Source organism: Adelges cooleyi, unplaced genomic scaffold, assembly GCF_023614345.1.
Source record: "Adelges cooleyi isolate 19-005CV unplaced genomic scaffold, UGA_ACOO_1.1 ACOO_flye_CR_arks_rails_tigmint_CR_PRNA_376, whole genome shotgun sequence".
NCBI lineage: Eukaryota > Metazoa > Arthropoda > Insecta > Hemiptera > Adelgidae > Adelges > Adelges cooleyi.
Genome location: NW_026096053.1, coordinates 7,520,998 through 7,546,724, shown reverse-complemented (window position 1 = coordinate 7,546,724; position 25,727 = coordinate 7,520,998). Strand labels below are relative to the sequence as shown.

The window sequence follows — 25,727 nt, the reverse complement described above, 5'->3', positions numbered from 1 at the left end:
GGGTTCCGTTATTTATTTGTTCAGTTCAAAATTATGCTCATGAACGTATACTAGGAATAACGTTATAATTTTTTTTACCCCGAGAACGTTATACCGAATAATGTTTTACATTTATTTGCTCCAAGAATTTCATAATATATATTATATCGTTACCTGTACATATATTTGTTTCGAGAACGTCATTATGAAGATTGTTGTATAGTTATACGTTTGACCGAATACCTTATATTATATTTGTATATTCTAAATTTGCATACGAATAATTTTCATTTATTTATTTGTTATAAGAAGTATTTGATAAAAATTTAATTATTTATTCGTTTTTAGGTTAGCTGAATTCAAATTTGGTATGATACGTTACTTTACAGTAGTAAACGTTATTAAGGTATACAATTATAGTGCAAAATTCGTTTTAACATTCTCGGAGTAAAACAAATTATAACGTTATTCGGTATAACGTTCTTGGGGTAAAAAAATGTAAAACGTTATTCATTATAACGTTCACCAAACATATGTTATGTTCTGTGAAATTTATTTTGGTGAACGAAATAATTGAGTTTATAACGTTATATTTTGTTACGTTACGGAACCCTGCTTTCTTAATTAATCTTAATACTAATAAAAATGTTAATTATTAAATTAAAACAACGTTCTGTTTATTTAATGAAATGTTCATCTTAGAAAAATGCAAATTAAAATTTGACCTGATGTACCTAATGACCAAATCCTAATTATTAAAAAAAAATTTTTTTTTTAATACACTGATTTAAATCCCCTATAAAGCCAATTCGAAATTTAGTATTGTTATCTTAATTCGATATTTTAAAAATCAATAGATAAATCGCTTTTGTAGGCTTATTGAAATAATTAACTAAACAACATTTAAAATTACAAAATGTTTGATTTTTATTAATTTTTCCTTTTCTCATATATATGAATATATATATAACAATTATGAATAATGATGGATTGATAAGAGGAATGTGTATAAGAATACGAAATCTATTAACAAAACTCATTGACGTGTTTAAATGATCAAAAATAATATTGAATAACATTATTAACAAAGTTAAAAAAAATAAAATAATAATTATAATAAAGATAAACAACTTTTGTTCGCCTAAAATATAACTAAGTAATATTTATATAATATTATTATATAAGGCACATTTTAAATATATTTACAACATAATAAATACAATCTTTTTTACATTAATTTTCTACGCCTTCCGATTCGACCAAAACGGATGTTCCGTATTCCGTGTAATCCTTTGATACGTTTTGGGGATGTATAGAAGAAATTAAAAAAAAAAAATACAAAAATAGTAGTAATATTGAGCCTAACAGTAATCGATCTCCGGACAGATTTCAGCACATGGCGTGGGACTGTATTTTTTTTTGGCAGATTAAAAACTCTGTGCTCGTGTTTTCTTATCGGACGGTGTTGGTTACTGGCAACGGTGGAATAGCGGTGACCTTTGGTTTGATTAACATTTGTGCCTTCTTCAGTGTGTAATCCCATCCTCTCCAACGGAACCACACGATACCTAAAACATGTTTGTGATATGGGTAAAATTTAAAATAATTTTTTATCTTAAAATGAGATTATTTTATAATATTTAGCCCCTAATTAATAGTGCAAGACGGGCTAGGAAATCAGCCGAAACTACTCAAAACTACAATATATATATATTATATACTCGGACCCGCCAAATAGATTGTAGGAATATATAGTGTGAAAGAGAGAGACACACACTGAAATAGAATCGTTGAACGGTGGTCGTTCACGGCCGACTGTTAAGTTGCCTACCCGATCGCCGTACACGTACCTTGTCTGGCCGTCAAGTCTTGGGGATCGTTCAGGTACAATCCGTTCAGTCCTCTGCCGCAAGACTTCCACCACCATCCGCCCTTCAGCATGGACGCGCAGTTCAAACTAGACCTGTCGTTATCTCTACAACAGCACAAATAAGGTCGAACAATTAAAAAAAAAAAACCTCCAGCCCCGTCGATCATCATAATAGTTTTGCACAGATGATATTTTATTTAGGAGTCTTGCGAACCTGTTGTACGTGGAGAACGGACTGTTGTTGCTTCCGTACCACGGATCGTTCAACGAGTCTCCCGCGTTGCCTTCGTAACCGTCGATTTCCAGTTTATAGTATTCCGCCTCGGAGTAGATTTTAAAGTGCGAGTATTGAGCATATCTAAAAAAAACAAAATCGGAACACAAATTATAGTTTCAAAATAAAAACCCCCCCAATGCCGTCCATTACGCGATCCTAACATGATCAGCATAAAAAATGACACGATTAGGTGTCCAGCCGTACTAGCGGTTAGGACCAACAAAAATAATAAGCAGTATATCTAAACTTGAAAAAACTAAAATATATGGGTTATTTTACCGAATTTGTTACGTTTGTGTCTATGACAAATCATAGGTCATTATCATTATTTTTGGAATGTCTCAAATATTTTTTATTTAGAGTGTATTCGAATCAACAGAACGCGTCAATTGGGATCATTAATATTCTCTAATAACAAAAGTAAAATATCAATAAACATATACCTTTTTAAGGCCACTCCTGACATAGGGGAAGATCGCTTGACAAAAGAAATGTTTATTTTAATCTTAGCAATAGTCTGCTAACTGTATTGTACCTGTATTGTTCTCTGACAAGTTTTCAATTGTTAGAGAAATATTTTTTTAAGAAGTTGGCGACTTTGCTGTTGTATCCCCTCCCAAATGTCGCAAATGAAAAATGTCCCAAATGTTTTCATAGAAATCAAACCCCCAGGCGTCACTTCCCTCAATCTGAGATTTTATTGAGTCAATGCAAAACAAAAACGTTTCTATGACGACCTATTTTGGATTTTGACCTTTGTTGTCATAAAAAGAGGATGATTGTAAACAAAATGTGTGTGCAAACGGCTTCAGAGTAACTCACCTTCTGTTGCCTTCGAAATCTTCTAGTTCGATCCTCAGCATGTACTCGTCGTTGCTTGTCAACATGTAAATGTTCTCGTTACCCATCCAAAACTCTTTGGTCGGATCGCCGAACCCATTCTTGTAGTCCGTCCAGTCCCTGTTGAAATTTTCCCGTATGGGATCTCCGATGTCGTCTCTCCTCTGAATAACCTGTAAACGCCAACGTTTATTGTAATAACCCGGTATAACTAAAGGTATACCAAATGCTAAATAATACCACTAACCACCACCGGACTTCATCATTTGGAAGAAAGATCAAAATAACTCCACAGTACCGCTGCGGGTCAGGTGTAATAGGGGACTTGTTAAGAGGTGAGTTGAGAAATCAACGTTGTTCAGGTTTGGTGATAAACGGAGACGGATTTAAGAGATATCACATGTTGAGCGAGTGCGTGACATTCTAGTCAGTAAAAATGTCTACTAATCCGAACGAGAAAAGCTTTCTAGATACATCGAAGGATTCAAGAGAGTACAATTGTTATACTTAAGATTCGACGCCAAAGATCTTGGACAAAATAATAAGAAGCCAGACGGGAAAGACAAAAAGACTATGCCATTTTTTATGCATGACTCAAATTAGTCAAATAGTCATTTGTAGACTAGAAAAATCGTATGATGATGGGCGATAAAATGAAAAAGAGCATCAAATGCTTAAGTACAGTGGCATCATTTGGGGGAGGTGGGGGGGAAATTTGATATTTGGTCAATCAACGACGGTCTTGATGTCATTTAAAAAAAATGTGAAAGGCCATATTGTCTTAAAATGGTGTCTTTCCTACACTGAATTGGTTTAATCGTTAACTGTCATCTGTCGTCTTGGTAACCCGAAGCCTAAGGGTCACTTGCCCGATCGTTAGCCAAAATCTTCGTGTTTTTATTTAGATCGACAGTTACTAGATCCCGGAGTATTAGACAGGCGGATCAACTGTGATAATATTGTGGACCCACTCGGAGCTCGAAAATAGCCCGTGTATTGCGTTGGATGGCAAACGTGCCGTCGTTAACGACATAATATGGACTCGTTCGAAGGTCTTTTTATTTGTTTTAAATGACACTGTGTCACTGTGCCGGAGGAGGAGCGAAGGAGAATAAAAAACCGTCTATTGTTTTTTTTCGGAGATTAAGAATAATTAAAGAGCAATCAGCAGAAAAATATCAGAAACGGATCCGTAGAAGGAAAACGGCTGGACCGACAGCAAGGCAGTGTGTGTGTGTGAATAAATATACAATAATGGGCTGATATACATTTGTATTGTGCGTACTTATATACTTGTGTATACCATGCATTAGTTACGACTTTCACGCGAATAGGTGCTGCTGCTGCTACTGCTGACCATGAAGACCTTGAGAGTACACCCAGTGAGACAGTCGTGTGCGTTTTATCAACAAAAAAAGTCTCTTGTGTTCTTGTAGTACACTTACAATTCGCACACGTTCGGGTTACATCACTTCGGAAACTGCCGAGGTTGTCCGAAAAGTCATAATGAGAAAAATCTAGTAACCGTATATTATTATGCGTACAGTAAGGTGGTACTTGATCTTCTACCGCCACTACTACACACTACCAGTTACCTCTATTATTATTGTTATTATTATTATCACTGTACGCAATAACAATGAGATGCATGCTCGAACATTATCGTTATTACTATTATGGTTTTTCTTTATTTTTTTTAACTTTTACCGTCGGCCGTTTCAAGACCACCGCAAATCGTCGTACAATTACTATTGGAATTATTGTTATTATATTAGAATAAAAAAAACCATAATCATATTGTTGTCGTCAGCGACGCTATAGTGGCCCGATTTGGGTATTAACTGTAAACTATTTTAATTTTCAACTATTGTTTTCGAACGGAAAACACAATGTGTAATTGTGCAATAACTATACCGCAATTATCGATTTTGATTAAGTATGAAGGGAGAAAAAGGGATGTTTGCAACAGAAATAATATATTATATGACACTAAAAATATTTCTTTTTACTGACCGTCCATCCGCCATCGGCGATCTCTTGTTCGCAAAACACCTTCAGGTACCAATAAGCTGTGCCCCGGATTTGCAAGTAATACACTCCGGATTGCTTCATGCCAGCGTTCAACAGGTCCAAGCATGAAAATCCCTTAAAAAAAATAACAAAACGAGATTAGTTAACGTAAATCGGTTGACCGGAAAAAACTGTAAAATAAACACAGTCCTAATTACTGAACTAATACTTATACATTACAGTTAACATTTAAACTTGCAAAAAAGTGCCTACACTAAACAAGTGCCTCAATAAATAAGAGGTATGGCATCTTCTTAAATCTGAGCGCTGATCATGAAAAATATTCTAGAAAGTGTGTTGTTTTAAGACCTTTATTAATATATATATTTTTTTTACTAAAAATCTGTGCTAGTAGGTATTTTGGTATTACGATACAATTTTTAGAAGGTTTCAAATTATACAACTCTAATATTATATAAAAGAATATGACTATTGTATGCGAATCCTGAGGATATGAATAATAACAATATTATTACTATTCATTATGTATAGTGCAAGAATGAGTGAAATATTGTTATAATTTTTTTTTTATTCGATAAAAAGGAGAAACCTTAACCCATTAAACGAATAAAATGAAGAAAAAAAACAATATCACGTTTTCTTATAATTTTATTATTATGTGTGTACATTCCTAATAGGTACAAGAGTGAAATTAGGCCGATAATTAGGAAAATTTCAAGGACACACTTAGGAGCTGATCACAATGACGACCGAGCGGACTTATTATGCATAGAATTATTAGAACGGAAATATGACATACTAACTGTTTTACTGTCCGGCCAGCATAAACATCGGACGAGAGACAATAAAAAAACACATTTTTCAGTGTCTGGCTGTCAGATTACCATATTGTTAACTGGTCCATCGATCATGCGTGTGTCTGTCATAGGAAAATGATTACTAGAGATCAAGTACTTATCCAATTACTCGCGAGTCGAACATAAGCCACCCCTAGTTGTTGATAATAAATAGTTATTGTTTTAAACTCTCCGAGAGAAAATCTTTGGGAAAAAAATAACTTCTTTTTCCATTACAAACACGTGTTAAATAATAATTGTATGTGCTTTGTGTAGAAGAAGCGACCACGTCCGCTTATCTATATCTCATCCGTGGTATAGGTACATACATTTTTTTTTACCTTGAATATATTATAATATACCACATTGTCCGACGCGGTTATGTAATTTACTTGAAGGTTTGCTTATCGTCATACGTTTGCGAGTACGCCTATCGTCAAAAGTCTAATAACAAATAATGGAATACAATAAGACCTCTTCTAAAATAGAAACCCTTTCGCTCTCTTTCTTTTTTTTAATATCTAGATATTTACATTATATTTACAATATCCGTAAATATTAACAAAATAGTATAATAATAAAGAGTTTCGTTAAATGTCTTACCGAATCCAATTATTATAAGTAGGTAGGTTAACTAATTGTATTATTTAAAATTATGGGTGCGTTGTCAAAAAAATCATTACAAAAAAAGTCGTTTTTAATATTTTTGTAAACTTTTTTTCCGAGTACACATTTTTGTATAAAATGCAATATTAAATAACGATATTGTAGCCATTTATTTTTTTATAACTGATTTTTAGTCGTTGAATAGTTGGAATCAATTAAAATTCGAGAGTTGTCTCTAATATTTAAATTGGCAAATTTCAGTAGTGATAACACAATGCAATATTTGATAAATCATGGAATAACAATAATATGTATATTTTATAAATCATGGAAAAAACAAATACTGTTCTCAATATCCAATAGTGGACATTTTCATGAACAGCCGACTATTAATGGGCAATGCGCATTCCAGTCAATGTTTAGAGTTGTTTTCGCGATGCGCTTTTAAAACCACTACGGTAATAACCTTTGACAGATCTAAACAAGACTAAAATTGATCTCGGGACAACTTTTATCAACTATTTGGCTCTCGCCACTCGTGCACCTCAAACGAACCTATTGAATAGTTTTGATCTTTTTTTTTTTTATCAATATCAAGAAGTGTCTCTCGGCATTGCCCGGAAACGAATACCGGACAACAGCTGTGTACGGTTTTCGGTTTACATAAACGAATAACAGGCGCTCGATTTGGATTGGCAGACAATCATTTACCGATGATACCTAATAAGTCACGGTTTGAAAACTCCAACGCCACGAGAACCTATTGTTCATGTCCCCTTTTCGACACCCGTTTTGAAATCGTTTAACAATGTCGCGCCCGAACACTTGGAGTAATAACAATAATAATATGTGACCTGATAAAACGGTTTTTACTTTTTGTCGAACCAGATATTAAATAGATGCGGTATATAAAGCAAACTAAATACAAAAACCGAATCCTCGGCCTACGGCAAACGATACAATAATAATTATTTGAGTTAAAAGCTATCGAAAACGAAAAAACCGCACGTGATCATCTTAAAAAAAGTTCAGCTCAGGCGCGAAAAAGTATATTTTGTGTTATTACATTTTTTTTTTTTTTTATATAAATCTATACTAGTTTTTTAACCGCAAGTTTTCCAGCTAGTTAAACGCGCAAATTACAAGATTTCTAATATATGTTAAAACGATAAACCATTGCCGAGTCCTGCGACCTCTAACATATTATTGGCACCTCCAAGTATCACAACAATAATAATTTTACAATCGCCAGCCGTCGGAGGGAAATTATTATATAGTAATTATCATTACTAAATAGCCGTTTTTGTTGTCGGTGTATCAATATAAGCCTAAACGATATTATAAACGAACCGTTGACGGTTACCTTGAACGGAAGTGCATAGGTCAAGACGCGACTAATAATATGTAAGTATACAAGTTATAGCTACTACGCCATTGAGTACATACATAATATTTATGATGAATGAAATGACATATATTTTATTTTTTACATATTATTTGGCACGGGTCATTGCGCGTATTTCGTCAGAATGTTAATATCTGTTGTAGTCCTTCGTGTCGGTCGAGTATTGATCGTTTTTTTTTCACAATTTAATGTTCACTATTATTGAATACACAAACATCAGTTAAACGTTATTATTAAGCAAAACGAAAAGCGGGAATAGGAGGCGACAGCGGTTCTGTTTTGTCTAATGGTATGCATTTTTTTATTATTAAAAATTAATAATATTACTTTATAACGCTTTACTGGAAATCGGTTCAAAGCGATCAAACCACAAGTGCTCTCCTTTTAGTTCATAATTTGTTTTGTAGGCAACCTAAAGCTGAAGGCTATTTTGTAGTACAGTAAAGAGTTTCTACTGAAAGTCAGTTGCAAAACAAAATATTCTAATAAAACCGATAAAAATAATTCAAACAAATTCTAATAGTTCTAACAAAGCCATAGTATAGCTGTTTATTTTTATTTATTTGCAATACAAATGAAATTCCGGCTTATATACTTTTTTCATTCAATTGTAATCACGTCTACCAAAAATAACAAAATGTATGCACCTATTTAGTCTGTGAAAATTGTAAACGCATAAAAACACACAATAGGACTCGTGTGGAAGAACTGAAAATAACCTGCTTAGGAAGTCGACAGAGTAACCCATACATGACGGATAATTAAAATCTCAGTTCATTGCAGTATGACGGGCGAGGAAAATACCTAATGTGTTAAGAACAACCGAAAACAAAAAAAATACCAATTCGATTACAAAACGTTAAAAAATATTATAAAGTTGATTTTCGACACCGAACTTACATAACTAATAATAATTCCTGTGCACACTGTAAACGTATGTAAACAAAAATAAAACAAAAACGAGATATCTATTGTACAAAGCCGTCGACGGCCGAGGGTTGTTCGGAGTGATGTAAAACCGTAGTTCACGTTTGGCCGGTCGTGTGTTTTGAATAAAAACCATGGACCGAAAATCCAAATTGAAATCTCAAGGTGAAAAATAATATAAGTCATGAAAAAAAGTAATAATAAACGGTTCGGGTCGTGTCAAACACACGAGTACATGACCGCTTTCTCAATTCACGTGAAATCTTAAATTAAGTCATGTGCTCACCACCAATCGTCTATATAATATGTGTAATACAATATACATATATGTATCGAAACACGAGTCTCTCTAAGGGCATTACCCAAGTTTTCCAAACCGGGATTTCGCAACTCAAACAGACAATTGAAATTAATAAAAATAAAACTGAGAGCCAATACTGTGTGTGTGTGTGTGTCTTGTATTATTACCATAGACCATAATATAGGTTTCGAAACAATAGCAACCGATTGTGCGGTACACATTTTCGGCGCAGACGTCGCCCTCACGCCACGATAGCTGTTAACGTACACGGTAATTGAATGTCATTATATTCACCTATATGTGGATCGATTCAAACACCACCATATTACTATGATATATGAGCGCCGAGACTTCTTGTGTTCATTTCCATCGTCACCGCGCTGCTGCATTGTGTTTACCAATAAAATGGTAAGTGGTAACAATGTAAACGAACACACGGTATAGTGTTACAACGGTCCAATGTATACAAGTGCTACGTAAGGTAACGTTGGAAATTATCGGTTAGGTTAGGTCTTAACAAACATTCAAATAAAAACTTGTAACAAAATTAAATAATTGACAGCTAATAAATGAATTCACCCCCCCCCCCCACACCAAACTACGTACCTCATTCTTCGCTATTTTTTTTTATAAAATTGGCTCCTCTTTTATGTATGCCACCTACCTTTGGCAAATTATCCCGTTTATCACAATCAACTTAAAACGGTCCCGCCAGAAGGCGTTTGTTTTGCTCCAAGTTCAAAATAATATATTATACCTAGGTGTTACCGGATTATCAAAACCCTATAAATTAATTTTACTACAGCGTTTTTCTCTGAAAATATTTTAATTACTATACATAATATGCCTGGTTAGCTGGTACCCATAAAAATTAAACTTAAGTTTGCAAAAACTCCTGGGGACCATTTTACAAAAAACGTTAAATGTCAAAAGATAAAAGACGTGCATCAAGGAAAACCATTTAAAGTGTACTTGAATAAATATTTATTTAAAAATCATTAATTATTTTCATTTGAAAGTTATAGGTGCTAAGATTTAACTATATTGTTTTCGCATTCCAATTTTGTTACAATAGAAATTTTGAATTTCAGTGGTCAATATTTAAAATTTGAAAAAAAAATTCTACGACTGTCACCGAAAGCGTATATCGTTCTCTTGTATTGACTAATTTACAAACATTTGATTGAAAATAATAATTAATATTTATGTTTAAGACTGACAAGAGTGAAAGTGATTTATTATAAAAAAAACTCAAGACTGCCATATTATTAATATATTTTGTTACTTTGGAACGTTTTTTTTTTACCTAGATAAGACATGGCGTGACACAATAATATGCATACCTACTACAAATACACAATTCGATGTGATCCAATTAGAGTGGCTAAATCGCGGTGACATAATGTGGAAAAAAAATGTATAATATATTATAAAATGCAAATAATATATGAAAATTACTGTTGGTTTGGCAACAGCTCCTACATTATTTTTTTTATTTCCAAAAAAAGTTTTTGTCGGTGTCGGATTTTCGTAATGCGTTATGTGTGCGCGCATTGTTGTCGCAAAACTGTACTTTTCGGCATATTAATAATCCATAGAAAATAATATTATTTTGCACGCGCCCATTATGTATACATATGTGTGTATTTTATAGTTAAAAAATTAAACAGAAGCGTTTATTATTGTAAAAAAACGATTACTGTCATTGGGCGGTTTTGTAAAATGCATTATAACTTTTATACAGGCACGTCGGTATATAAAGCCGAATAATAGTACAATATAATTAAATGTTTATAAAAATAAGCGGACAGCTTCAATCAGACCTCGGCAGTATAACAACTCATAATTTAAAAGCACGTTAAAAATCGAAAAGAAAATATATATATATATATTTTATGCAATAAAGTAATTATTAAACGACGGTTATTGCGCTATAATTGCTCTATGCAAACAATTTATGCAACCGACCAATTAATTTTTAATTGTCTATCTCGGCTGTCGTTAAGGAAGGATTAAACGTTTTGCATAAGCCATTTGTTTAGCATCCCCTTGACCAAATGCGGTTTGGTTGAAACTTTTTAAACATGTTTTGTGCAAACAGTTTTTTATTATATCATGTTATTTAAATGTGTAGGGATTATGTGAGGGGGGACCGGGGAGGGATATTTTATAATAAAAAGTATAAAATTATTTTACATAATTGTACCAATTTTGTTACCAATTTTATTTACAACTACCCCCACTTAACGCTACAAATTTAATCGTTTAGGTAAAACTGTACGTGCTTATTATGTGATACAGTTGTACACCATAACATTATAATGATATTTTGGGAAAGTTGCATAATTATTATTGCAATATTATTTAGATTTTTATACTCACATAAAGAACATTTTAAACTGACTAAATTAATAATATTATCATTGACCGGCTAATTGAACGAACGCAAATCAACATCGGATAACGCAGTCATTATTTTAACTCATGCAGATCGCACACGATATAATATATTATGCATTCCTCGTTATTGACTCTGCAGTGCAACTTAAAAATCGTGATTTACGGTACTGTTAGGCCGGGCGCCCACCAAAGTAACGTGGCATTATTAGATTTAATTAATACTTGTGCGATAACTACCTATGATACACGAGTCGTTTTTATAATAGACCGTATCGGGTAATATGATATAATCGATTTGAAATCACCCAAAAAACTTATCCAGCACATTTATTTGGGATAGTACGAACACGTTATTTTCAAACAAGAATAATTAAAAAAACACCGTTACGTAGCAATGAACTGCAAGCCGTCAGATTTAAATTGGCTCATTTTGCGTTAATACACTTTTTATATCACTTCTACTTGGACGACCATCGTTATTTTTTTATGGGACCTCACTTTCGGGTGTCTAAATAAACAAGTTATTTTTTAATTCTAAACATTTTATTTCCATTATATAAATGATAGTTGAAGCTAAAATGATCGCTTCTATCTATAAGACACATTTCAATAATACTACTCATTTAGAGCCTTTAGTATGCCTTCTATATGCTTTAAGATTGTTTTTTTTTATGCAATACCAAAATACTACTCTTATTTTATTAGAAGGATTGACTATTTATATAGATTAGGTTAGGTCAGACTTATAATATGTTTGGAGACATGTAATTTATATCTATGATAATCAAAAAAAAATATGTATTATTTTTCAAAATTTTACTCACTTTGACTTCTCTGTTGAACTGGTCGGTCAAGAAACTGATGTTGGCCGGCGGCGGTTTGTTCTTGACGCTTGGGAATACCACTCCTCGGTTTTTGGGCGCACTCCTGGACGTCTGCACGTTTTGTTGTAGATCCGGAGGAGCGCCAGACGACGGGCCAGGGCCCACGCTGGCCGGCGTGGTGAACGTCACGGTGGCGGCTGACAGCGGGGTGGACTCGGACAATTGCTGTTCGTCGTACCGGCCATACTCGTCAATGGTCGGATCCAGGCGGAGCAGTTCCGGTGATACTGGCCGCTGGGCCAACGTGACCACGTCGTCCTCTTGCTTCTTGAGCCTGCGCTCGACCACATCCAAGTTGGCGATGATCTTGTTGGTGTTCATGCGCAGGTCATCGTGTATGTCACTGATGGCCCGTTCCTGACGCTGCGTCTGTGTCAGCAGCTCGTTCGACTTGGGCACCAGGTCGTCCACCGAGCTCTTCGTGCCCACCACCACATTCCACACCTCGTCCATTTTTTCGCTGACGCTCAATATGGGATGCATCTGCCTGACCAGCCGGTCGATCTTGTTGGTGCGCTCGGGGGGCGCCGGCGTAGTCGTAGTGGTCCTGTTGCCGGCGGCCGTACGCACGTTGTCCTGCTCAACGATGGCGCCGTGCACATCCGTCACCATGGTGATGATCTTGCCTATGCCGTCGGACACCACGTTGATGTGGAACTGTAGCTTGCGGTCGATGTTGGCCGTGCTGGCGCGGATGGCGTCCAGCTCGGCGTTGAGCAGCTTGGACACGTCCATCTGGTGAACGTTTACCGGTTTCTTCTCGCTGGCCTCCGCGTTGATGTCGTCGGCCGGCCCCAGGAAATTGTTATCGAGCTGACTCTTGAGGCCTACCAGCTTTGTGTCGATGTCGCCCACTTTGCGGTCCAGAGCCGTCAACCGGGTCTCCAGGTGATGGCCAAGCGCGCCCGGTTCCTTTTGGAACAATTTGGTGTCCAAATTTCTCAGCTTGCCGATCACCGCCTCCGTCTTGTCGATGTTGTTGGTCACCCGCGAATCGAGCGCCTCCACTCGACGCATCAGGTGCTCGACCGCTTTGTCCAGGTTCTCTATTCGCTGCAGTTTCGTCTCCAACGTGGAGACGATCACCTCGAACACGTTGAACAAGTACTGTTCCCTGGAGAAAAAAACAACAAAAACCATTAAAAACAATAAACCAGATACCAAGTAGATGCAAAACATAACACATATAGAATACATTGTTGCACACCCCCTTGGTGGTCGTAGGTTAACATTTACACCTTAATCAGAGACCCTAAGATTTGTCTGATGTATACTCTTTGCCAATCTTAGAATACAAAAATAACACCTTTAAAACTACAGCCGATAACATTTCAATCGAGAAAAGGCAAGCCAAAATTCCATAATGTAAGTTAATCTTTATGCAGTATAATGTAGTACGGTTTGTGCGGCAATTGACATTGCCTACATACAATACACAAACTATATAAAATATTAAATATGTATAAATAAATAGGTTCTAAATAATCTTGGCTAACCGTATTGAAATGACATTGTAAACGTTTTCTATTGATGTTTGACGATACAAAATATGATAGTATTGGAGAGCAACTCCTTGAAATGTGGATTCATGCGTATAAGTAGCCTAAAGGCATGATTGCGCAGCGGATGCATTGTGTTATCATAAAAAAAAAAAAATGTTCTTACATCATATTATTATACACACTGTGTGCGAAAGGATAGCTCCAATTAAGGGCCCGGCCGTGTGCGTGCAAATAGGAAAAGACCGTTCGGATGATACGGGTGTTACTGGAACTGGCAGAACAGAACGTTTGAATACTGCAATTTAATTGGATATTATTGGGGTAAAACGATACAAGACACGTGGCATAATATATTATTTTATTCAGTTCACCTACCAAGTGTCATTAAGTGTATCTGTATATAGACAAAGTCCATTAGTATCGCCTGGGACACACGATATACTACCGGTATTAACGTGTACAACTTACTGATTATAAAAACTCAGCACAAACTGTGACAAGTACCGACGGCTGATGACGTTTCAGTTTTTCAATAAGAAGTCGAACAGACGGGGTTGAAAGTTTTGTCCTTCAACAGGCCTTTGCTCAATATTTTTTTATGATATTACGTTCTATTAAGCGTAGGCCTAGAACCGTGCCGTCGTTATAATATGTCTGCAAATATAGGTGCTCTAGCCAAAGGGGATCTTCCCACCTGTGTGTTAAAGAAACGCGAATATCTTTTGTATCTATGAATGGTAGATCTATATGTTATGTACGTTTAGGTGAAACTGTAACGCGGGTCTCGGCAGTAATAATAATTATGAATGGCCGTACAATGTCGGATTAGTAAACCCGTTTATTTTTTTATATAATTCGCCACAACTAGTGACACAAGGCGCGCGCTACGGTTAGATAAGAGGACAACGTAAATAAATAGTGCCCTCGTGCACTTTGTTCAATGACCCGCGCGCCGTGCTGTCTGCTGTGATAAAATGAAAGCAGTATAATATATTAAAATAAATACATATCTATATAATCGTCTTCCATCTGCATAACATTATAGTATAGCCGATAGGTGCGGTTTTCTTTGATAAATCCAAATGGTCTTGTTATAGTCACCGCGGGTGATATTAAACACGATAATATGTTATTAAATTTAAAAGTAACGTCAATTCCTCGGGCATTTGACAATTTTATTTTTCATAGCCAAAGGACGCTAAGGAAAAGGCAACGATGCATTCACAATCTAAGTAAAACTTTATATTGTTTACGCATAGCCAGTCTCACTATTCTCAGATCTCAAATCAATCACATATTATTAACCGTGTTGACCTCTCGCACGTTTAATAATATTTTACAATATGTTTTATTTTAAAACTGGTCGTAGGTATATAAATAATGGTTAGCTTGATAAGTTAATTGTAGGTTTGTGGCTTTGAATGATTGTGAATGTTTGAATGATGGTTAAAAACAAAATAATAACGAGTAATGTTTAATCGCTGAAACGCAGTTCGTTATCAATTATAGGTTGTGTGTGTGTGTGTGTGTATATAATATTATGTGCAATCCAATGATAATAATATTTGGGATGTCGTCCGTGTGTAATGTCAACACACCAAACTTTTAGTTATTTGAAAAAAAATCACCAATATACATTAATAGGTACACTTGAAAATTTGATCTAATTGATGACTGTCTTGTCGATTTGGGACAGCAAGTATTTTAATGGCAAATCAAAATAATACAACCGCACTTATATTAGTTGTTTTAGCATAAATGGAAGGCAATCAAATTTTATTTCTGGAGATAACGACGGTGTGCCCGCCGATAATCTGGTTATTATTTTTTCATATTCCATCACAGCCATGGTTGCTACCTATGACCTCCTCCGTTTCTTAATATTATGCTCCACTCGCACTAGACCCGACCTCACTGTATTCGTTTTTTTAATGATATTTGATCTATATTTATGAACGAATTTGTCGTCCTAAACTGTCGTGGTACATAATACTTTGTCGTGGGCGATTTTCTACTTTTTTTTTTAGTGTCCATGCAATAAATATCGGAAATTCGAAACTCCCAACTAACGAATTTTTATCGGTTTCACGCGGAATGACCCATATTATATACTTTTTATTCTAAGCCGCCGCGGATGGCATAACAGCAAAACTGGTCGGTCGGCTAATCGCCCCGAGCATAAAGCTGCGGTGTCCGTGTAACTCGCGTTTGAAATTATTATAATATTCAGTAAGTATGTGTGTGTGTGTATGCGCTGCTGCGGATGATGAGGTCAGATAAGACGGCTTAGGCCGCACACGCGATAATTCACCGGCACAACAACCGGCCGAACAAAAGATAAGGGGAAAACATGTACATACGTGTACACAGAACGAGTGAGCTTGTTCGTTAAAAAAAAAAAATAAATAAATAATGTTTTTAAATATTAATAAATAAAATAAAATCCGATCGGCGACTCCGCCCGAACTAGTCCTGTTACGCTGGCGCCGCGTGCAAAATAACTCAATGTGTATACAAACGTGTAATGTTTAAGCATAATAATCCGCGTTATATACTTACAACATAATATCGGTTTTTTATTCAAAGGTAATAACCTTAATTTACCTATTGCCGGATCATGTCTTGTTTAATCCGACGCGTACAGGATGACTCATGGACATACGGTTTATCTAAAAAAATTAATTGCAATTTGTTTTTCTTTTTGAAAACAATTTTGTTCATGTTATTTTAGCATACATAATAAAATTATTAATTATTTGATTATTTTTTTAGTATTTTCCACAGCTCTGTCAACGTTTTAAACTTAAACGGTAACTTACATAGGTACATATTTAATGAACATTTTTTCGATAACCACAGTTTTGGATGATTACTTTTAAAGTTTAGAAAAGCTACAAAATTGCGATTGTTTTAAGATAAAAATAGTGTGTTATCCTTTAACGAATCGCCATGTACACCGACGTCGCGTCCGACCGTGAGATAAAACAGTATATTTTTTTTCATAGTCCAAAATATACAATATGTACTTATACTGGCCGTAATGATTTGGCAAATTAATAATCTGAGAAAAATCAAATGAAATGAATTGATCCGGCACCTTGATCCGGTTCACACGTAGGTACAACCGCTTAAACGATGGTTTTTTTTTTTTTTTACTCTTTTTGTCTATCACAATATCATTGTGTTGTACACGTTCGCTGGTACGTAATGCACGTAAGGTATACACAATGCTAGTACGTGTCCGAGTGCTAAACAACAACACCGAAAAACATTAAATTATACAACAATTATTGTGATATTTGTATCCGATCACGCGTACGGGTTTAAGGTTAACTTGCGCAAAATGTCACTACGTGTACATCTCGCTAAGGGATAGGTTAGGTTAACATTTGACATTGGGTTGAGTTCTTGATTTGTAATATTCGAAATTGTGTTTTTATCACAAACAAACCTAATTTGAACGCGTCAACGAGAACCAAAAGTTAAGGAAGGGGGGGGGGGGGTGAGGACTTCGAATATAGTTATAATTAATGTAATAAATGTACAAAACGCATAATGTTAATAATATCGTTTATATCGATTATTTTTTATACATTATAAATAAATTATGAATATTGAATTGCTTTGTACAAACATATTATATATAAGACGGCGTTTATTATTCCTATTAAACTAAGGAATTATAAAAACATTTCAATTTAAAAAAAAAGATTCTCAAAGCTAAGATACGAGTATAACACTTGAAAATGTTGTATATTAATACTTCGCGGTACAATTTTTTTTTCAAATAAGCTATCAGTAAGTTGTAATGGGCTGTAACTTGATAAATACAGCTTTTATCGTGAAATATAAAGAGAGTAACTTTGCAGTGACGAATTTCAGCATGGAAAATCATTTTATAAACTGGAAAATTTTAATTAATTTTCAAAATTATTTTTTTTTTTTTTACAGTCTAATATATTGTATTTAGTATAACATCATTAATTTTAAATGTGCGATACACACCGGGAGGATTGCTTAAATAATAATAATAATAATATATTATATTTGTTCAATAAACACAAACAAGCTGAGTGCGCACCAGTATAATATCCACAAACGAGTGATTCAGATCGAGTTAAAAGCCGATGTGTACTTAAACCGTATAGTGTGTATCGCGAAGGTTACGTAGAACGGATTGATATCGAGCCCTACGTTAAAACAAACCGAATAAATCATTGGAACGAAATTTATAACACAAATTTTAACGTTTCAGGTTTTAATTGGTTGGAAATTTATGTAACCGTATAGTTTATGGCGTGTGCTCTGATTCGGTTTATCGATAAACGCAAAAAACCTGATGGAGAATTTCACCAACGCTTTTTACATAATTTTGCAAAATAAAAAAAAAACTACATGCGTATTATAACTTACAACATTTAGGAAAACACTGCGGCTTGTTGATTATAATATATCTAACATCAAATAAGCACCATTTTAACGGTGAATAATTATAATCATTGTTATCGTCCAAACCAACAAAATAGTTAAAAGTTTTATTTGAAAAAAATCGACAGAGCTCGGTATAATAATAATTAACCAAGATGATAATTTGGAAAACCAATATGTACCTACCGTTTAAATAATTGACACAGCTGTGTGGATTCGATAAAAATCATTAGCATTATTAGTGTACACAATGTGAATTAGGTCAAATCCTTAACATTTTTTTTTTTTTTTAATAGTGTCACGGTGCTTTAGAACAATGATAATATGATTCTAATATTTTAACTTCACATTTAACGCGTGCCCTTGGGAATTTTACCGTAAACCATAAATCAAACTTTTTCAGTTCAAATATAATATGATATTAGAATCAACAATTAATTACAACGAAACAATTAAAAATCATAAAAGTTAATATTTTTATACCTTACAATAGCCGTATTGTAAACTATTATTATCATAATAATCATTGAATACCATTCGTTATGTTTTAAATGCGTTTATTATTTACAAACAGTTAACAACGAATTAAAAGACAGTCGGTAATTAATATAAACCTATTATGAATAATTATCATTTTCGGCGCGTTTAAGAATAATATATGTATATACATAGACCACAGAGATAGTATCGATAAACAATTATAATAATAACATATCGTGTGTGAAAAAAATGGCGAACTATTGTTCATATACCGTTTGCACGGGACTATGTTATAGGGTTATTACCTGATGTCATTGGTGGTTTATTATAGAATATGCAATATTAATCATACATAATAATATGGAATTTTTTTATAGCTGATAATATCTATAGTATCGTTGGAAATTAATATCAGATCCGCTTCGAACCTAGAAAAACCAAGGAAACGCTCGACGGTTAAACTATTATTGAAAAGTAATAGCGTTATCTAGTTGACTGGCTAAAGCTTTAAAATGCATTATGAATGTGCTCAATTGTCTGCATGTACATCAATCGTGGATGCTTTTGTTTTCAAAACTAATTGAAAATCTTTTACGTCCTCACTAAAAGTCGGGACTAAGCGCCATTCTCGCCGAGAAGTAATTATAAACGCGTTAAGTTAACTATAGATATGACTGTTATTATACACTCGGGTTAAAAAAATGTATACACCGGTCTGAGTTTACTGCGATTATTATAGGAGCAAAAGCCAGACAATAATGCTTTTTAAGTATACAAACACAATATTCTACTTTGTTAATAATAATATTACGTACCAGCTATAATGACGAGTACACGATTTAAGACCTACAACGACCTTCGAAAATAATTTACCATATTGTCAACTGTCACTACCTTTAAAGAGCTTTAGGTTTACTCTCTGCTTGGAAGTCAGTCACGACTCTCACACGCACTATATGCTATTATTTTAACAAAGACTTTAAACCCAAAATGAGAATGAACCACTTCGAAAACACAGAAAACAATTACATATTTCATAAAAAAAATAAAACAAGAATAATATATTAAGAGTTGTTAGTAAAAATTAATAAATAGTTGATAATGAATCCAAATATACTCTGTAAGATGTCAGTAATAAAATATTTTAAAAACGTGCATTTTCGAGGCAGATATAAAAAATATTATGTAACGGCACCCTAGACAAATGCTCGGCGATGTTACTCGGTAAAATAAAAAATAGTAAAAACGATAGGAAACTTATGACAGACAGACCGTAGAACGTATACCTGACAATATTCAATTATAATAATTATAACGGACAGGCGAATGGCACACACTAGGTAATAAAAACATATAAATAAAAAATGAAAGCGAATCCAAAGAGGAAACTTACTATGCAAGTGCGTGTGTAACGTTGTCATAATATTATCAAAACACGTCAGGAAAAAGGCTGAAAGCACGTAACCGCACTTAACATACATACAATATTATTACGGCCATGATAAAAGCGCCCAGACACTATTGAACTACTAGTCCCCCAAGCACTAATAATAATAATAATAATAATAATAAAAAATACTTTAAAGGTAGGTGTAAATACATTTGGGTAGATCCTGTCCTATTATTATCATATTTTACTACTAATCTCAGTTTTTTGCACAATAATTCCGTGGACAATAAAGAAAAAACGTCGCTTTTTTACCGCCATCGGGTTTTACCAACAATTTAATAGCTGGGACGTTTTTGAATTTTTAATACTTACGAAAAACGAAATTTCACCAAATGATCTTGCAAAAAGATTATATCGTTTACAAAATATGTTTAGTGTTAAGTATGTAAGTATATTTTTATTATTAAATTAAGCATAAATGTTACGGTTTAAGTTTTAAAAGCTTTATGCTTTGAAAAAAAAAATGAAAAAAAAGATCAAAATATTACTATTGTGTTATATTGTAAAATAACATAATATAAACTAATGTGCTTCCAAAAATAATTTTACCTACAAAATTTCAATTATTTAAAGAGGAAATTAGAGTGTTATTCTTAATCAACCACCTTATATATATTACAAGTCTATATTTATGTTTGATTCGTAATATGAACTCTGAAAAATAATACATATAAATTAACTAACTTCGTCTCCTTGGCGGTTAAGGCAATGGTAAAAAAATGAGTAGTTTTTCCAAATATTATTACAGCGGGAGAAAACCTTTTATATTCGAACCAACTCTTGTATACAATATAATATAATGCTTCGTCCGTTGAGGGCACTCGTCTTCTGTTGACCCCGTCTCCCCCCTTGAATATTTAATTTCACGTCCTATGGTGATTAACTCATAATCTTCATAGTCCTAGAACTGTTGCCAAAATCACTTGGCTCGTCCTCGTTTCGGATGACCGAAAGTGGACACGTTAAGATCCAATTACCAATTTTCAACGTAATTTCGGCAAACTCAAAAAAAAAAACGGAAGAACCGAGTACACATTTATTGACCCAAAGAGAATCGTGATTTTGGCATTGCTAATGAGAGTATGATAATGTGTACACGAGGCGCTTGCACGTATACGTGTTTTTTTTTATACTGGCAATAAAAAAAACAGGCACAAAGTTTAAGGACACACGTGACTCAATTTTATACGAGTTATTATTATTAGATTTCTTCGCGGTTCTAGTCTTACTATGTATTCAAATTACCGCCCGTATGAGTAAATACATAATAATATTTTAATAATATACGTTGTTCATAACCATAACGTTATAAGGGAATAATTATTATTTGTAAGACTTCAAAAATTGCAACAACATTGTACGAGTACAATCATTATTGCCTGTATAATGCCATTATGCGTGCCCCAATAAAATCTTGTACGAACCGTAATGATCTGAACTGGCAAACTGCTATTATAACAGCCACTATAGTATTTTAATATGTTATTATAACATTATATCGAGTATGTTATTCACATAGAAGAGTCGTAATTATTATTATTATTTTAGCTACGTATTAAGTGGCGGTTGAACCGTTGGGTCGAGTTTACATTTCTAGTGATGACCCATCTCGAAAACACGGATTTTCTCAAGAAAGAAAAACACTTTATACCATGTTTTGTGTTGGTTAATAGGTGCTAAAACCATTGTGAAAGTCCAGAAAACAATTATAAGTTTTTTTCAAAATTCTCACCATCAAAACTGTAAATTTAATAATTTTACAAGAATGTATACAATATTACATATATACAGGATGATCATTTTATCGTGAACCACTCAATATCTCATTGGGTTTTATAAGAAATACATTTCTTTTTTTACAATGTGGTCTTAATTTTTCACAATATTTGTTGTTTTTCCCCCATGCAAACTTAGGTTTTTTGATAGCACTATTTAAAACTAAAATAATAACGAATACATTTCATTAATTTTTTTAATTGAGAATAATGAACTAAAAATTGACCAGTCAACATTTTTAGTAGAGTGGCTCACGTTAAAATGATCACCCTGTATATTATGTACATAATAAAATTAATTGTTTCTGTTTTAGTGTACACAAAATATAATTAAAATGTCTGGGAAAAAACAACTTTATGTAGTTTTACGGTGACTAATATATATTTAATATACTATCATGAATTAATTAATTATTAATTCAAGTGTACAAACGCTAAACCGTTATTTTTTATTGGCGTATAAAGTCTATAAAACGTGAAACAATGATCAAACGAGTCGTCAGTGCGAATATACCTCACATTGTAAGTTGCTATATATACTATAAAAATATTGTAATTTGTAATTATTTAAACCATCATTATTTATATAAATATATTTTTTTTAACAGAATAGTTATCAAATTTTGATTTTTTAATTAAACACGAAGTATATAATATATAACATGACATTTAATTGTTTAGGCACTAAGCATCTAAGTATAACACTCATCTAAGTTGGACAAAAAATATGAGTAATACAAAGCTTTCTTTCCTGTAATTTAAATGGACGGAGTTTTTTTTTTCACTCCGCTCTAATAGAAACGATTATTTTGTTTTAATACTAAAGCGAGACCCTAAGCCGTTAATTTCGATTCAAAGACGTTACCTTAACACGCTTGGGCATTCTACGCCTGTTGAAACAACTTAGTACTAGACTTCAACGATAAAACGCATGTTGCTGTTAATAAACAAGGTGAAACCGCTCATTCGGAAAAATTAGCATTAAATATTGATAGGAGAGATTTTTTTTTTGTCGCCGACGTTTATAATCAAATATATCATCGGGTCGAATGATCACGTTAACCGAATTCAAAAACGTTCTGATCGAAAATAAAAAGCTACGCATCTCCACTAAACACTGTAGTAGGTAGTACATGTTTTCCACTGTGTTTGATGCGGTAATTACATTAAAACGTTTAGAGAGAACTTAAAAAAAAAACAACAATAACAAGTTGATTATAAAAAGAAAACGATACTTGTACACACACACACACATACATACACAACGATGTAATAAAATCAACGATTAAAATCTATGGCCGAGTGGTAAAGCGTTATTTTGAATATTTGTCGAGTATACAATGTATACAAACTAGTTTGACTCCCGTATCTATTAAATGGGTTTATTCTAAAATGGGTGGAACCGATCAAACGTTAAATTTCAATAACCGTAAAACCTTTTACAATATTTTCTGGAACATCCGTACGACGTTAAGCGACCCGATTCGGATCAACAATACAAATCAATAAGAAAGTGAAACACATACCGCTAGACCTATATTATTATTTTTATATAGTTCCGGTTAATGATGACGAGTGTGTGTATTCGAGAAAACGTTTGTCACCGACCGAAGAGCATAATAATATATGATATATATATATTAGTACATACAGCGTCGCCCAGAACGATTGTCGCAGTGTTTATCAACTTACATATTATTATATCACTACTTTGAAAGTTCAGCACATTACAAAAAAAAAAAATGTTATTTATCGACTACTTTAAAAGTAGGATAGTCGTTATCGAGAAGTCAATGGCGTTAACCAGTAATTATTTGTATGTTACAACAGTCGTTGCCCGAGCACACTATGTATATGATAATTTGATGTGCAGTACCCATATAATTAGTGCTTTGGAATTCCTATACATGACATGAAGTATGCAAAACGTGCACGGTTATTCTATATAAGTTTGCGCTTCGACCGACCCTTTAGGCAGTCCATGAATATAATATTTCTGTTACATCTCCTAGGAACGATGTGTCAGGTATAATGCTGCATTTTTTATATTTACTTTTTTTAACTCACAAAACGACATTGGACGGTGTTAATTATACATATTTCGATTCGGTATTAGATTACAATTGTGCCGTTTTACAACTCTGAATATTCTGACATCACATTTACACACGTTTTAACATATGTAGTTTGCAGTTTGCATCGTCGCCCACGCTCTGACATATATTTTTTATACTTATCTCGTTTGGGCTAAACATTTCGTAAACGTCACCGAGACGTCATGCGGGCTGTGAGAATATTATACTATTATGTATAACGTGCCGGCTCATTAACCGTATTTATAATATTTAAACGTGTGTATTATTATTATTATTATACGAATACATATTTAGGTAGTGTTTAATATGCTTGCAATTATTGCAGAACGAAACGACCTCCGGAATGCATTTGCGTTACCTATGTAATAATATTATACCGCATCATTTCTGTTATGTGTTGTACGGTTAACATTTACCCACACGGGGACAAACGACCAGTGTTTTGCTTGGACATCGCTTAACTTCACAAACTCCACTCGGTTTGTCCACAACAATATTGTTGGCAGTAATAATTTACAGCTTGTTTATAGATGTGTTAATATTGTGTATCGAATCGATATGATGATACATTGAATTCCCAAAGTGAATGTATAAACAATAAATTTTGTACATTATGTTTTAAATTACTCAACAGACAAGAGGAGAGTATTGCCAGCGCAACATTGATAAAAAAAAAAAAAGTAATACAATGTGATCATTGGTGCAATTTTGGTTGTCAGTACAAAATGTAAACAAAAATACAGCTGAGATATATCATAATGGATATCTTTGTATAATAGCTCTACATTCCTGCATCACATCTGTTTAAGTAGCGAATTTCAATTAAAATTACTTACTTTGCTTCTATATTGCCACGTTGATTAACAAAAGCAAACTCATAAGAGGGTCGATGCAATTTTTATGTTGGAAAATAAAATTAATAGGTGGAATGAATTTAACCCTTCCAAGTTTCACACAAAGTATTCTTGATAACGTACACGATGATCGCCTATGCGTATTACACACTCACTTAGTCTGCGTGAATTCTTTGCATTGGTTAACTATTACTGTTTTAAAAAGTAATAAAATATTATGCGATGCGCATAAAAAAAAAAATGTTTGCCAGTTGTTATTTTATAAATAAATTAACCACGTCGGCGCGATATTTACTTGATATGAAGAGAAATAAAAAATAAAACCCGAAATATGATTTTAAATGAATTAAAACTGGTTTTGGCGCAGACAATTTCGGTCGGTATTATAATCAAAGTCAAAAACACCGCAAGGGGCAGTAAACAATATAATTAACAATTATGTTCAACAGGAAAATATTAAAATCATTTTTGTCCGTGTTTCTCATCCCATGTTCGGCAAACGAGGAAACTTTTGTACTCCATAAAGTCAGCGTGTTAATTTATTTTTACAAAACTCTTACCATAATATTTTACATTTTGGTCATTGTAGAGTCTTTTTTTTACTCAATATTGAAAGTGTTTTTATATTTACTCGTTCGGTTATCAGACTCATTTTCGATATTGACTTTTTCCTCGGTCAGAGCTTTAACGATTTTCGAAATTCTCCTCTCGCACCGTTCGGGTTTGACTTTTGGCAATTATAATTTACAACTTGACAGTATGTTTAGAAACGATAATGATCGTTGA

At 33.6% G+C, this 25,727-nt stretch overlaps 1 protein-coding gene across 1 annotated transcript in view; it reads right to left on the bottom strand.

The window, feature by feature from the left end:
- Positions 1 to 931: 931 nt before the first annotated feature.
- LOC126840391 (uncharacterized) overlaps positions 932 to 25,727 on the bottom strand; it is an 87,108-nt gene continuing 62,312 nt past the window's right edge. Inside the window, exons 2-7 of the mRNA XM_050576080.1 lie at positions 12,297 to 13,470; positions 4,980 to 5,111; positions 2,949 to 3,139; positions 2,064 to 2,207; positions 1,830 to 1,954; positions 932 to 1,547 (exon numbers count right to left, since the gene is read on the bottom strand). Coding sequence (XP_050432037.1) covers positions 1,432 to 1,547; positions 1,830 to 1,954; positions 2,064 to 2,207; positions 2,949 to 3,139; positions 4,980 to 5,111; positions 12,297 to 13,470 — 1,882 coding nt within the window. The 3' untranslated portion in view covers positions 932 to 1,431. The remainder of the gene's footprint in view (positions 1,548 to 1,829; positions 1,955 to 2,063; positions 2,208 to 2,948; positions 3,140 to 4,979; positions 5,112 to 12,296; positions 13,471 to 25,727) is intronic.